Source organism: Micrasema longulum, unplaced genomic scaffold, assembly GCF_059751315.1.
Source record: "Micrasema longulum isolate JH-2025_06_02 unplaced genomic scaffold, ASM5975131v1 h1tg002851l, whole genome shotgun sequence".
Lineage (NCBI taxonomy): Eukaryota > Metazoa > Arthropoda > Insecta > Trichoptera > Brachycentridae > Micrasema > Micrasema longulum.
The window spans coordinates 47,332-63,098 of record NW_028279973.1 but is presented as its reverse complement, the minus strand read 5'-3'; the positions used below and the strand labels follow the sequence as shown (position 1 = coordinate 63,098).

Here is a 15,767-nt window from a genome sequence, read left to right as displayed (position 1 = left end):
AGGTTTTAAAATGGCCGCACGATTTACTTACATTTATCAGATATTTTTTTATTAAAAACTGCTACTGTACGTCATTTAGATTCAAGGAAATTTATAGCAAAACAATGTTCTCTTAAAAAAGAAACGTAATTTAAAAAAACTTATAACGTCAATTATAAAATTAATGTCGTCACTGGAATTTCCGATCGTGCTATATGTACGTTGGCCTTGATTTTGTATTTTTGTTGAAACTTAATTAGGTTCCTTCTATGAATGTATTATGTTTTTAAATAGTTTTTTTTATATGATTAATTTTTGAAGATTTATAGAGCCTAAAGCGGGTTCACTGAATCACTGAATAACTTTCGTAAGCGTACATAGATCGATAAACTAACATAAGTCATATCCTATCAAAATCGACCCTCCGTCTCTCTCGAGAGATCAATCTAATTATTATTTATTATGAATTAAATCGCTGCTTACTCACTGACGTATAATAAAATAGATATGCCGCTTCATATAGCCCGAATTTGAAATCGTGTTCTAAAAGTTATCGAACAACCTTTCCCGAGCAAAACGCGCAGTAGAGTAAAAAGGACCGACTGTTTATTTGGTTTACTTTGAATTCAAAGCCGTACGTCGCTCCCTTTTGCACTGCTTCACATTTGCTCAGCGTATACAAGGAAAAACACAATTTCCCAAAAAATGCAAGTTAAGCTCCGGAACCTATGTAACGAAACACAAGTCGGATGCTAATACCCGTATGCAGAGACAAAACTTAAGGTGAGGAAAGTACATTCTAATTTTATATGCAGAGAATAACCCGAAGGTGACGACCATAGAATGTACTTTCCTCACCTTAAGTTTTGTCTCTGCATACGGGTATTAGTGTCGCATCTAGTGTATACATATTATATATCAATGCACTTATTTTGTTTGATTGTTCTGAAATAAAAAAACATTATTGGCTTAACTTGATTCAAAGAACATGACTTCAATTTCGCAAGAGAACTCCCCCCATCGACCAGCATGATTTTATAATTTTTAGTATTCGCAATATTAATTTATACATAATCAAATATACATTTACAAAAAAATAATTTTTTGTCCTAAGTAACCTATGTAACAACAATATTTTGAGTTTTTCCAAATTTTTGTAGACAAGAACTGGATTCAACTCCCTGGGGAGCTGTTAACATTAATATATTACAACAGAGATGAAGAACATTTAAGAGAATGTGATATATAAGTCTAGGCATCTACAGGGCTTATGACCTGTCATGGGCTGATTTAAGTGTTAATTCAATTAGATGAATTTCACCCGCATAAATAAAGGTTTCAGCTCTTTAACTTCACATACATCAACAGATGAAAGAATAGAAGGGATATAGATGTTCAAATATGGGCAGAATGGTGAATGTTACACAGTGTGTAAAGTGGCCACTTAAACCAGCCCATGACAGGTCATAAGCCCTGTAGATACCTAGACTTATATATCACCTTCTCTTAAATGTTCCTCATCTCTGTTGTAATATGTTAATAACCTATGTAAATTTAGGAATCATTTTAAACTAATTTTCAATTTTTCCAATTTATGTTATAGCTTAATTTTGAGATGCAATTTTCTAAAGCGTATTTTTGTAATTATATTTTTATGTAAATAATATATGAATGGAAAAAAAAACAAATAAAAAAAAAACTCGTTACAAACAGATTAAAATATGTATTAAAATTTGTTGTAACAGAGAAGTAAAACATTTTTGAGAAGGGAATATCAGACTCTAGGCATTTACAGGGCTTATGACCTGTCATTAGTTGGTTTAAGTGGCCACTGTGTAACACACACTGTGTAACAATTACCATTCTGCCTATGTTTGAACATCCACATTTTTAGTTTTAGAGTTTTTATGTTGTAATAAAAAATGAAAACCAAGTGGAAGAGCCTTAGACTTCTGATCGGTGATCGCGGGACCATTACCTGTTTAATTGTTTATGTATTTCAGGTTCCTGGCTGTGGATATGCAGTTTCATATAGTAGGGATAATAACTATCCTACTAATATGCAAATACCCTAAATTTGCCAAGTATATCCTGGGAGGACTTCTTGTGGGAGCTTTCCTTCTTCCAGGGTATCTGACGTATATACACGGCTATCCCGCCGTCATAGTAATGACTCCAGAGTAAGTGCATGTAATATTTTTTTTACTTATACAGAAAACTCATTTAAGAAGATAATATTAATTTATTTGCTAACGTCAAAAAGGCTTTTACACGAATGATACACAAATAATAAGCATTGATTTTATTTAATCAACTTCCAGCAGCCATAAAAAACTCCACAAGTGCCAATTTATTTAAAAAAAATTGTTGCTGCACATCGATAGGGACGAGGTTGTCAATTTTTTTAAAGTTCGAGATTAGCAATTAGCAAAAAATTACAAATCTGCTTTCCATCCATACTTTTCCTTTTATTTGCTTTTTATATATCTTGATATCTTGATATTTTTATGTTTTTTCTTTATGTATTTTTGTAATATTTTATTTACTACTTAATGCTATTTGGCATATTATTTATTACTCTCATTTCTTACTGTATAGAGTAAGTTTATAGAAACCAGATCTCAATTATCATTTCAATGAAAAAGTTCAGTGTTTTTCAATTTTTTTTGTTGTTTGACTTTAAAAACAAATAAAATATCCTTTGTAAAATTTGCAAAATGGTCTATTAAACATACAAGAACTGGGGCAGCAATATATACTTGTATATATTCATTATGTACATTGTAATAAGTTAGTTTTGATGCCTAGGAACTTTTGTTCAATATACCCCGTTACTGACAGCACCTTGAATTTTTGATAACAAACCTGCATTATCGGAGCAGAACTTTGGCAACACCGGGACGTTTGATTTTTCTTGTCGCTCGAAAAGGAAGCTCCCGCACGTGCTCAGTTCTGCTTTTATAATGCAGGTTTGTTATAAAAAATTCAATGTGCTGTCAGTAACGGGGTTTATTGAGCTAAAGTTCCTAGGCATCAACACTAACTTATTACAATGTACATAATGAATTTATACAAGTATATAATGCTGCCCCAGTTCTTGTATGTATAATAGACCATTTTGCAAATTTTACAAAAGACATTTTATTTGTTTTTAAAGTCAAATAAGCAAAGTCAGTAAGTGGAGTTTGGCACACAAAAATGTTTATTTAATAAAGAAAAAAAATAATCTTTAGCTACATGGACGCGTTTTAAGATAATGAACATGTTGGCATTTATAACTCGATTTTATAAAAATGGTCTATTGAACATACAAGAACTAGGGCAGCTATGTATTATTTTTTACTTTATTTGTATTTGTTATTTTATATTCCAATAAAATTGTAACATTGGTTTTTTTATATGCTTCTGTTTATTAAAAAAGTATTTTTGTTGCAAATTTGTGGCAACAGAGAGGGAAAACATTTTTGGGAAAGGAATATGGAAGTCTAGGCATTTACAGGGCTTATGACCTGTCGTTGACCGGTTTATCTGTAAACATTTGGAAACACTTAAAACATTATAATTATTTCGTTTAGTATTATGAAATGAAATTACCAATAACTTTTAACTATCTGGATTACCTTGTATGCTTATTAATTTCTCTATTTTTCTTATTAGCATACAATTATATTTATTTATTTGATTTATTTATACTTTTACATTGTTTGTATTTTTTTATACAGAATTCCGTGCCGAGGGAAACATTTTACAAAAATGTGAAACATGCCTAAGATAATAACATTTAACAAAGTTATGAAATATATTTAACGAAGTTAAAAAAATTAACAAAATAAGAACAATAAAAAAAACGTAATTAAACCAATTATCCTAATTATAAATAACATAATTAACAAAATAAAAAACAAAAATATTCATAAAAAACATAACTTAATTTATATAGACCAATTAATAAAATTCATAAACAGTGCATACATTTTACATATTTGGCTTGATCCACTCATCGATCCGTGATCCGATATATTAAATACCTTTGATAAATAAATCCTTAAATGATTGTATTTTTTAGAAGACAGGACTTGATTGTCAGAGGAAACATATAAAACAAATCTAGATCAACACTTTATTGATTTGCATACCGCTGTCCGCTTGTAATTAGTAAATTTACTAAAGAATATTGAAAGACTGGAAAAAAATGTCTGTGACTAGTAAATTTAAGTTAGACTGAGTTAGTCCCGTTACTTCTGTTGTATTTCGCCATGTGTTCTTTTCCCACCTTTTAAATAATAAATGCTTAATCCCGATTATGGTCCAAAAACTCCCAAAAATGAACTGTTTAGCATACTAGTTGTAAATATTTTTGTTTTCTGTCCTCTGTTAAAATACTTATTTGATCTTCTTATCTCCAAAATATGTTAAGAATAGTATAAAAACTGTAAACGTTGTAAACGATTCACCAGTCTTGAAGATGCCTACTAAGGCGAAAGCGCTCGTTTGTTGAAATAACAAAAAAGTCAAACTGAACCAAGAAGTTTCATTAATAATTTTATTTATAATTTAACACAGGACAGTCAAAAATACTAAATAATGGACTTAAACACTACAACGACTTACCTTACTACTTGAAAACTTTTACTGGAGACTAACTAGAGAAATAACTAGACTAGACGAGACATAAAATGATTAGACAATATTAAATTTCTAATGTAACCCTAACGGGTTTTTAAAAATTGTAAATAAATAAAAATTAAAAAAAAAACGGCAAAATCGTATGATTTCCTCATTTTGCGTGCGTTTTACCAGACTACAGATCTGGGCTTGGAAGGCGAGAACCATTCACCCATCCCAATAGATCTTCACAGGGCGCAAGAGTAAATAATAAGTTGTCGATCGAAATATTATAAATTGAACTTTTATTATTATTTTTTTATTATTTTAGTATTGGCAGGGTAATCCCAAGAGTACACCCAACTCTCCTAAATATTTACGTAAAACTCGAGGGACACATGGCGAGCTTGATAATTGGAATAATCGCAGGATTCATTCACAACTACATAGAAAAAAATAAAATAAACATCAAACAAAATGAGGTCAGTGAAAAATAAGTTTTGGACCCGTGCAGTGTTGCTGACTCACTGATTGGGGGCCTTATGCTGGACTAATTCGATTTTAAAATCGTATACGTTTTCCGTAAATTGATGAGTGAATAAAATTTCTTACTTCTGCAGGGGAGAAGCGAGGGGGGCGTGGCTGCGCGGTTGTCGCTGTATCAGACTCGTCCCTCCCCCCTCCTCGCTTCGCCCTTGACGAGGTTAACAACTATTTATTTGTTTAATATATTATTTTCGTAAATGTTATTCGTTTAAAAAAAATGTTTTAATGTGCCAATATGTCTTCTTACTCGTACTGATCATCGTGGTTTCGGATGTGACAGGGTTTAAATAACACCCTGTATATCGCGACATGTATCCGATATACAATATATTTAAAAGTTATATTTATTTTGTATGAATTACTAATGGGATATGGACGGTAAAAAAACATTTTAATTAGGTAGGTAATAATTACTCTCTCTTTTTTCAATCCGTGCCTCATTTCTGAGGATGGTGATCTCGCCTGACTCCAGGCATGGCTCATCTGTGGACAGTCTTGTAAACGGTCTTGTGCTCTTCTGTAGGCATTCATCAGTGAAAATTCTAATTATAATAATAAAAATACTTTATAGTTTTATTCCACTTTTATTTATAATTATTTTATAAATTTTTTACCAGTGACCGGGTTTCGTCGTGACTGGCATCGTCAGACTGGTGGGAGACTAAACAAATCTCTATGTTATATACAAGTGCAAGCAGGGGTTGTAAATCATGATTTTATATAATTATGTAAATAAAAGAATTTAAATTAAAATCATTTAAGTATAAGGTAATAACAATTATAAGAATATTAGTTTTGTTTGAATGTATATAATAAAAACTGGTGTAAAATATATAATTTTATGAAGTTTTATAATGAAAATGTATTTGAATTACATGTATTTAAATTTAATTAAAACTATAACAGGGGCCGCTGGTTGGTAGTTCCATCGACAGCTATGTCTCCGGGTCCGGGGGGTAATTAAGTGCTTCTCTGAAAGTAAAAATTCCCGGCAGTTAATTCTTATGGATTAGTTTCATTGTTTGTATTTCAATGGATACAATAATGGAGAATGCACGTGTGTTACTTGATCGTTTAATATTATTTTATCAGGGAAATTTTTTAAGCGGTTTATTTCTAAAATTTCAAGTTTATCTAATTTTTGGCCTTTGCTGCATGTGTGAAGGAATTGAACATTTGTATTTTTATCAAAAACATGATTTGATGACCCCCGGACCCGGAGACATAGCTGTCGATGGAACTACCAACCAGCGGACCCTGTTATAGTTTTAATTAAATTTAAATACATGTAATTCAAATACATTTTCATTATAAAACTTCATAAAATTATATATTTTACACCAGTTTTTATTATATACATTTAAACAAAACTAATATTCTTATTATTGTTATTACCTTATACTTAAATGATTTTAATTTAAATTCTTTTATTTACATAATTATATAAAATCATGATTTACAACCCCTGCTTGCACTTGTATATAACATAGAGATTTGTTTAGTCTCCCACCAGTCTGACGATGTCAGTCACGACGAAACCCGGTCACTGGTAAAAAATTTATAAAATAATTATAAATAAAAGTGGAATAAAACTATAAAGTATTTTTATTATTATAATTAAAATGCAGTTCCACCAAGAAATGTCAGTAGAAAAACTCAATATAATAAGTGAAAATTCTGATAATTCAGTGATTCAGTGGCTCCCATCTTGTCGGTTGACGTCTACGCGAACTTGTCCCTTCAACACTACCCAAGAGGATAGTTGTCTGAGTTTTCATATTATGTTGTAATAGTAAAAATATGAAGTTAGTTTAATTCCGCTTTTTTTAATAATAATTTTCACCGGTGACCGGGATTCGTTGTGTTTGACGAAACCCGGCCACCGGTGAAAATTGTAAATATGTATTAAAAAAATAATGAAAACGATTACTTTTTAGTGGATTTGGAATATTTCAAACGCTGCTTTGCCAGTGATGTACGTCGTGATTCACATTTCTATGTATTTGTGCAATAATGAACCTAACAACTCCCCTGTTGTCAGCGCCCTGTTTGCATCTCTTGATAAGTTTGTCATTGTCACCATGGCCTCATGTGTGTTCCTAAGTATTGCCAACAAATGCGATCGTGAGTATCTTGTCTTTACAAAATATTAATTTTTAAATGTGGAATTTAGCATAATATTAATAGTAATAATATTATAAGTTTCGACTGAAGAGTTAGATTATTGTGCTTTCTGTTTACTTTTGTAGATCATATATTTAAAAAAAATTAAGGTTTGAAAGAATTTTCTCGCTCTTTGCATTAAATATACTCATATTTTGTACCCTTCAAAACAAAATTACATTTTTTATAATAATAATAATCATAGTTTATGAACAAAATAACAATTACTTTATCAACTACATATACACTTAGGTAATAGATTTCTCTGGATCATGTCTAGTCTGCCTATCTAGGTACAACCTGTTTTAAGGCAGACATTTTTATGCAAAATAAACAATAATAGTACCACCTACTAGTTTATTTTCTATACAGTTATACAATATTAATTTATACCATTTATTATTTAAGAATGTATTTTGAGTAAATTTTCCGATTTTTCTCGACCTAAGCCCAGTAATAGTTTTTTTACAAATTTTTAAAATTGAATCCGAGTCATGGTTTTACAATGTTCGGGTAACATATTAAATATTTTGGGCCAGAAACCTGAAATTTCTTTGCCCGAAATTAGAGTTTGTGATAGACCCCATGACCCATCCTCTAGTTTGACTTCTGGTAGTGTGAGAGTGTTCTTTTTGGGATTTGGTAGAATAATTTTCTTTCACAAGCTACATACTGAATATAACTTACAGTAGACCGATGTAAACAATCCGTGCTTTTTACTGTCGGCCACGCGGTGTAATGGTCAGCGCGTTCACCTACCATTCAAGAGGTTTCGGGTTAGATTTCCGACATGGTTGATTTAAAATATTTTTTTAAAAGGGTGTTTTCACACCAGAATATTTCATAGTCCCTGGACTGGTACCTGAAGCGTAAGACTGATCATCTTACCTTCATGTAACAATAAAATATGATTAAGATATAGTGTTATTGGTGTACTAATGCAGTACCCTATGGAAAGGGAATGATGATGATGATAATGATGTTTTGCTTGTCAAATTCTCTGCTGGTCAATCGCTGTCTTTTGGGGACGACTTTTTAGCTCGGATTGGTATGGAGTGTTATCTCTACATATTATATCTCAATGATTTTCAGGAACATTTCTGCATACGTAACAAAAAACGACAATTTGGACATGTGTTATAACTGCTTAGGTAGGAAATATTCATTTAAGTTTTAGGGTTATTTGTTTTAAATCAGTTTATTATTCTTTTTAGTGGGATTACAAAATTTTCTGAGGTATAAGTTCTGGAATGTTCCCGGAAAATTGTCTTACTGCGCTTACATAGTTCATATTAAAGTTCAAGAAAACCTCATTTCGACGATACCTCCTATGATCTATATTGGTTTTGTTTCTTGTGTAAGTATAAAAAATAATACTATATTAAGTTTAAAGTTTAAGTTTTTTTTTAATATTTTTTAATTTCAGGCTTCTGTGGTGTAATGGCTAAGACGCTAACCTGACTTAACCTTAACCAACGAATAAAAGTCACGATTGGTTTTAGAGCGATTTTCGTTTTCGGTTTTGGCCAATTTTGGCCAGAAAACACAGTTTCTGCCGCGGTTTCGGTTCCGGCCGAAACAAGGCAGAAGCAACGAGGAAGTTCAGTGGTTTTTTTTAATTTTTTTTTATTTGTTAATAATAGTAGACTTTTCAACAAAACCACTTTTTTGTGTCGTTTACAATCTCTATGTTTTTTAAAAGTTTTATAATTTTAAAATTACTTCTGTGACGTTTTGCTGACATTTAAAAGAAGTTCCCTGTAGCGTAAACATACATTTAATTTTGAAAAAAAATGGTACCGGAATATGGAACTCGATCACAACACAACAACGCGTAATTGATTGGAACTATGACGTAGTTCAAAGCAGTTCGTTTTTATCAAAACAATTTTTATTTTATTTTCTCCATAGAATCATAATATAGAAGGCGTGTTGAACCAAGTTTTCATACATCGCACTGTGTCCAAAAGTCTGCCAAATGCTTCTACCCCGCCAACATTCCGCCTACGCGCATGCGTAAAGTGGCCACGAAATGTTGCCAGACCGCGAACAATATATTATCATAACAAATACATGATAATTTTGCGTTATTTTATGTTACGTTTTACCACCAAAAATATTTTATTGACTGGACTGTAAAAAAAACAGGTACTTTAAAAAAAAAACATTATTTATTCATGTAGTAATAAAGTAAATTAATAGAGTTCATTGTTATACTAAGGCGTATTAACAGAAAACCGGATAAAAAATTCGACTATCCTGGCAATACTAACAAAATGTATGCATTGTTTTGATTAATAATCTGACAGACGGTAAAATAATCGAATTCTTAAATAATATTATTTGTGAATTCGCTATTTACACATAAAATGTGATCCCAACCTATTTCCTTTTAACTCCGGCAGTATTTCGACACTTAAAAATGACATAATGCGGCATAATTGAATTTAAATCGGCAGTTGCGTACTAAGCGACGTCTACAGAGTATCTAATGGACAAAACGTAAAACTACTCATCTATGAGTAGTTTAGTCGGCTTAATATTAAAAAAAATATTTATTCGAGAAAAAAATGCTCTAACTTTTACTGCGTGTAAGAAATCATTTTTAATCTCCAACTTCCCGTAGCACTGAACTTCCTCATTCGGTATCAGCTGAAAATCAAGCTACGGTTGGGTGCTTGGTTCTTAGTGGTAGGGGTCAGCGCTATGCAAGCTTCTGACGTCACTGCGACCTAAGAAGATCTATTGTGACGGTCGGTCGGGTGCACATTAAGATATGTATTTAAGTATAGTTTGCTCCACAACCGGCCAGGACGCCCAATCAGATTGGTAAATTATATCACAGACCTGAGAAAAATGTAATTTAATTTTTGAATTCTCACCGGGAATCGAATCCGGAACCTTCCGCGTGCGAGTCAAGTGTCAGTCATTACACTACGGAGGCCGCCAATAACACAATCTACCTTAACAATTCAAAATCCATCATAAAAAGTAAATACAAAGGGTTTCGTAGAATCATTTAAGCTTTGGCTTAAGCTGAAGACTGAATGCTTTGCCGTCACGGGACAAATGATAAAAATACGCTGGATTTCTATATATTTTACAGAAATTTAGTCAACAATGATTAAATTACATATAAAACTAAACATATATATACATATAACACCAAAGATAAGGTTGAAAGGCAGACCAGCGAAGTTTCTAAATAAAAATCATACATATATTATTAATATTCAAAGCATTAACTTTGTGGTCCAACATTTTAATATTATGTTAATAAAATTTGTATAAAACCACTCACCGACTTATCTGTCTACCGGTTTCGAGACGTAACCCGTCTCTTCGTCAGGACAACAACACTACACCAACATGCAAATACCACTACACACCTTCACCATAGTAGATTTGCAAAAATATAAAATCGACATGCAGGTTAGACACATGCTTCACTACGCCACCACCGAGGGTTAATGACTTAAGTCTAGGCATCTACAGGGCTTATGACCTGTCAATGGCTGGTTTAAGTGGCCACTTTACACACTGTGTAACATTCACCATTCTGCCTATATTTGAACATCTATATTCCTTCAATTCTTTCATCTGTTGATGTTTGTGAAGTTAAATAGCTGAAACCTTTATTTATGCGGGTGAGATTTATCTAATTGAATTATTTCACCTACATACTAGGCAACGCCTGAAAATGTTATTTTTTCAATTTCTATACTTCTTCATGGACCAGGTAATTTATCATATTGAAGGAATATAGATGTTCAAATATGGGCAGAATGGTGAATGTTACACAGTGTGTAAAGTGGCCTGTAAACCAGCCATTGACAGGTCATAAGCCCTGTAGATGCCTAGACTTCTATATTACCTTTTCTTAAATGTTCTTCATCTCTGTTGTAATATGTTAATATAAACAGCTCCCCAGGGATTGAATCCAGTCCTTGTCTACAAAAATTTGGACAAACTCAAAATATTGTTAAAGAGTCTACTTTATCATTAAACAATTTATATAAATAGCATAATTTAGATATAGTGAGCCTATTTTCAAGGGTGAAAAATACAATATTATTATTTGGATTAGGAGTATAGCGATGATAAATAATCTAAATTAAAATACGATTATGCTGAACCACACAGAAATTACAGTCGAACCCTGGTACCAGTTTCACCAAAAAGAGGTTTAAGGTTAAAAAATTATTGCTTTTTTGTCAAAATGGTTCAAATCACACATTTTTTGCGGATTTCCGCTCTTGAGCGTGAAAAAAATTCACAAATTCCGGAGGGGGTGAAAATAAATAAACCCATGTGTTTTTATTGATAATTTTATGAAAATAATAAAGTCATTTTAATTGCCATGGTAGTGTTTATAAAAAAAAACTATTTAATAATATTTCGAGTTTTCTTCGAAATTCATACACTTTTTTGTGAAATATTGTTGCGACAAGATGCCATATACATCGCACTGTTACACGTTGAATACTACTGATCTAGTTACGCAACTCGGGAGGTATACCGGGGAATCAGAAGAGGGAAAACATGTAAAATGCAACGTGAGAAATTCGGATTTTTGTGGTTATTGTTTGAAAAATTACGATTAAAATAATTTAGCAGAAAGGTATTTTTCTTAGTATTTCAATCCTGTCTTTCAACCTTATCTGAAATTACTAATGACTGTATGTTTTCTTAAAATAAATCAATTAAATGGGATTCATGGTAAAATGTAAGATACTTGCTTTGGTCAATTTTGACTAAAACGGAGCAATACTCGTAATTATTAGAATTTATTCGTTTTTGATTTACCTTTTTGTGGTGTATGAGGCGTTGTCTGGCGTTTATAATTTGTAATTTAATACTGTTTTTTTTAGGTGCTATATCCGGTTGCATCCATAATTTTGTCGTATATAGCTGCCTTTTTTATGCATCTTCTTTTTGAAATGCCATTTTCAAATTTGCAAAAGATGTATTTAAAGTATTCAATGGAAAAAAATCAAACGATGTCAACACAGAATGAAAAACACAAAAAAAATTAACGTGAAAATGAAACTAGACAACGTGTATTGAATCAACAATTATTTTATCAGCGTATTCAAATGTTTAAAAAAAAGGATTGGCTTTAACACCCTATAGAGTTATTAAGATGGAGAACCTTTTTACGACGAAAGTATACAAGTCTAGTTATGTAGTTGTGTGTCTGGTGATTTCCATTTTAATTTGATTCATTTGTATAATTATAAATTATTATTATTCATTTTAATTATTTTATTTTTGTCCTAGCTTTAAATTGATTTATTTGTATTTTATTTCAAATGTGCCTGTATGTATAAGGATATGTGTTTACTATTTTTAATGGACTAAGTCCGTAAATAAATACATAAATAATGTAAATTAAAAAATACTTTGCCAAATTTCAAATTGTGTATGTAATCGAGAATTTTTATGGACAGGGATCCATAAAAATTCTTGGCTTGATTTTTCATTCTCACACCGAGAGACCATGTAACCTCGCATTGAAGATGTTGGGTTTTGAACACTAAACATACTGGACGTCCCGCAACGTCAAGTACCGAAGAAAACATGCTAAATAGCAAAGCAAATCGTCTTGAAAAATGACGTGTACCAATCCGAGAGCTTGCTGTATTATTGTTTTTTTTTAATATGTGAGTTTCATTATTTTTTCACCTTGCTTGTAATGTACAAGGTTTATATTTACTTCAAAGGGATAGTTATTTATTTGTTTACCTCAAAAAAATAAATCATTCTTTTAAATTTACTTCATTGAAAAACTTTGTTTAGTTATTTAGTTGATATATTATGTAAGAATCGAGTGGAAGGTTTCGGCTGTGGCCTGTTTCAGTAGCCTCTCCGCATTTGCTCTAGTGACAAGGAAACCACAGAAAACTCGTCAGGAGAAGGCGGACTGTTGTCAATTCGTCAACAGATCTTCCGATCCACTTGAAGAGTGTTCGGCATTTGGTGTCCTGCCATCATTTATTCGTTTTATTGCCTTTACTATATCTATCATGTATAATGTTACCTCTCTTGACAAGTCCTTATGACTAATTACTACATAAACATCGTGTAAATCCTAATTTAGACTTCTGCATCGCGCCTCCAGTTGCATTCTTTGCAGAAGCGATGCATTGATAGATGGGAGACTAACAGGAGACTCTTGGAGAGTAACATCACATTGCATGGGCAAGTGTTGATCTCAAATATCTTGAATCAGTGTAAATGGCTCATAAATCCGCCATGTCCTGTCAGGATTTGTGTAAGTTTGTATCCTGCACGCTGCAGTTTCCTGAATTCAAAAGCATGGTAAATAGATGGAAAAATCATTTTTGATACCTTTCCTGTGGGTTCTGCTAAATAGCGATCATTCCAGAGCTGTAAAGTTCTGCTTCTTATTTTTATCTTTGCAAAACTTATTGGAAAGTCTGCAAAATCAGGAACTGTTTTTTTGATAGTTACTTCCTGAGCTTTTTCGTCAGCTCTTTCATTGCCAATTATTCCGCAGTGTCCTCGTATCCAGCCAATGTACACATTTTGCAATCATTTTTTTAATATCTGGATATCAGTTCGTATACTCATGATACATGATTTACAGTCTGTCAAAATCGTTATATGTTTCCATCTATTAGGCGGTTTTTTAAAACATGTAAACTATAGATTATAACTAGAGAGCATCTTATCATTAAGATGTTTTGGGTATAAAACGCGTCATTGCCCCCCTCGTCCTAAAACACTGAAGGAATGTGGAAGGACAACTCGTGGGTTTTACACCACTATAAAACACCGTTTCACACAGCGGCGATTGTTTCGGAGTTTTTGGCCAAAAATTCGACTAATCTCTTTAGCGAAGCACCGTATTCTCCAGACCAGGCCCTGTCTGACATTTGTCTTTTCCTAAGGCTGAAATTGCTATTAAGAAGAACGTGCTTTGAGATGATTGATTCCATAAAAGAGAATTCGCTGCGAGAGCTAAAAGCCATACCTTTGCAGGCCTATGAAAAGTGCATAGACAATTGGATTAAACGTTGGCATCAATGCACTTTCGCAAATGGCGAGTATTTTAAAAGGGAAAATAAATAAATATTGAAAATTAAAAATTTGCATTTTTTTGCCATATTCCCGATTTTTTATCATTAGGTAGAGACATGTGGTGACACGGAAAAGGGGCACTCAGTTGGTATGGTGTTATTTTACAACACGGCTCTTTTAATTACTGACTTAAAATGGGACCATGCATTCCTAGTATGAAGTCCGATGTAAATAACTTACATGAGCTTTTATTTATGTCACGTTTACATAATAATTAAAGACTCCATGGCAAAAACATGTCAAGTAGCACTCAAATAATTTTGATATATTCCCATATGGGAAATATTCTTTATAAAGAAATGAAGAACAAGAAATGAAGGACAAGAAATAATAAAAAAAAATAATTTTACAGTGTTTTATTCAATTCTACTGTAAATACTTATTTAACCAATAATATGGTAATCTACTTACATATTTTAAATATACATGTGTTAAATAAACAAATCTTATCTTAAAAAAATAAGGTCATAAAATAAAAGCAGTGTTTGTCAACTTTATAGCAATTTTAAATGTATTATTTTGTCGAAATTTGAATCATGCCAGAAAAATAACATAATGAAACCCTGAACAATATCTTGGATCGAGTAATCGATTTGTAAAAACAAAATAAGAATGTTTTAACTCATTAACGTTATAAATGAAAACATGCAAAGTGTTCCTGAATAATGTTTTCAATAACCTGAATACAAAATTTCACTACATTTCCTAAATTATCTACAAAAATATTGTTGTCTTAAATTTATCGATTTAAGAACGAAAACATGAAGACTAGATTTACATAGCATAAAAATATTTTTAAAAATATTTTTAATTTCTAAATTTAATAAAGTAGACAAAAAAGCAAAAAAAAAACTTACCGTGTAATTTATTTTATTTGATGAATCATGATTATATTATAAACAAAAGAATAAGCGTGAAAAATGAACTTGAAAATATGTATGTACATAAATAATTATATGGTATTAAGAACTAACCATGCATTTTACAATATTAAAAACTATAAGTTAAAACAATAATGATCAATTATTTTACATAAGTTAGTAGGAATATTTATATTGATGTAAATTAATAATAATATTTTATTTTTTTAATATTTAAAAAAATAAATTCAGAAATTTCGATTCATTCATAGAATATATGATATTGAAATGAAATGATCAAAAATAAATAATGGAGTGAGATTGACTATGGTAAATAATTTTAGAAACGTGCCCATCGATTTAAGTAGACGGTTAAAATGTTTTTATTTAATTGGTGCATTCGAAAAAATATCATTTAAATATTTATTTTTGATAAAACTATAAATATCACATAAGATTAAAGTTAAGTATGTATAAAATCAATAGCCTTATTTAATGGCGGTTAAATAG

General features: G+C 31.3%; 1 protein-coding gene across 1 annotated transcript in view; it reads left to right on the top strand.

Moving 5' to 3' along the window:
* LOC148271472 (nose resistant to fluoxetine protein 6-like) overlaps window positions 1–12,467 on the top strand; it is a 29,441-nt gene extending 16,974 nt beyond the window's left edge. The window contains exons 6-10 of the mRNA XM_088241353.1: window positions 1,983–2,159; window positions 4,916–5,066; window positions 7,068–7,254; window positions 8,508–8,650; window positions 12,165–12,467. Coding sequence (XP_088097479.1) covers window positions 1,983–2,159; window positions 4,916–5,066; window positions 7,068–7,254; window positions 8,508–8,650; window positions 12,165–12,329 — 823 coding nt within the window. The 3' untranslated portion in view covers window positions 12,330–12,467. The remainder of the gene's footprint in view (window positions 1–1,982; window positions 2,160–4,915; window positions 5,067–7,067; window positions 7,255–8,507; window positions 8,651–12,164) is intronic.
* The last annotated feature ends 3,300 nt before the right edge of the window (window positions 12,468–15,767 follow it).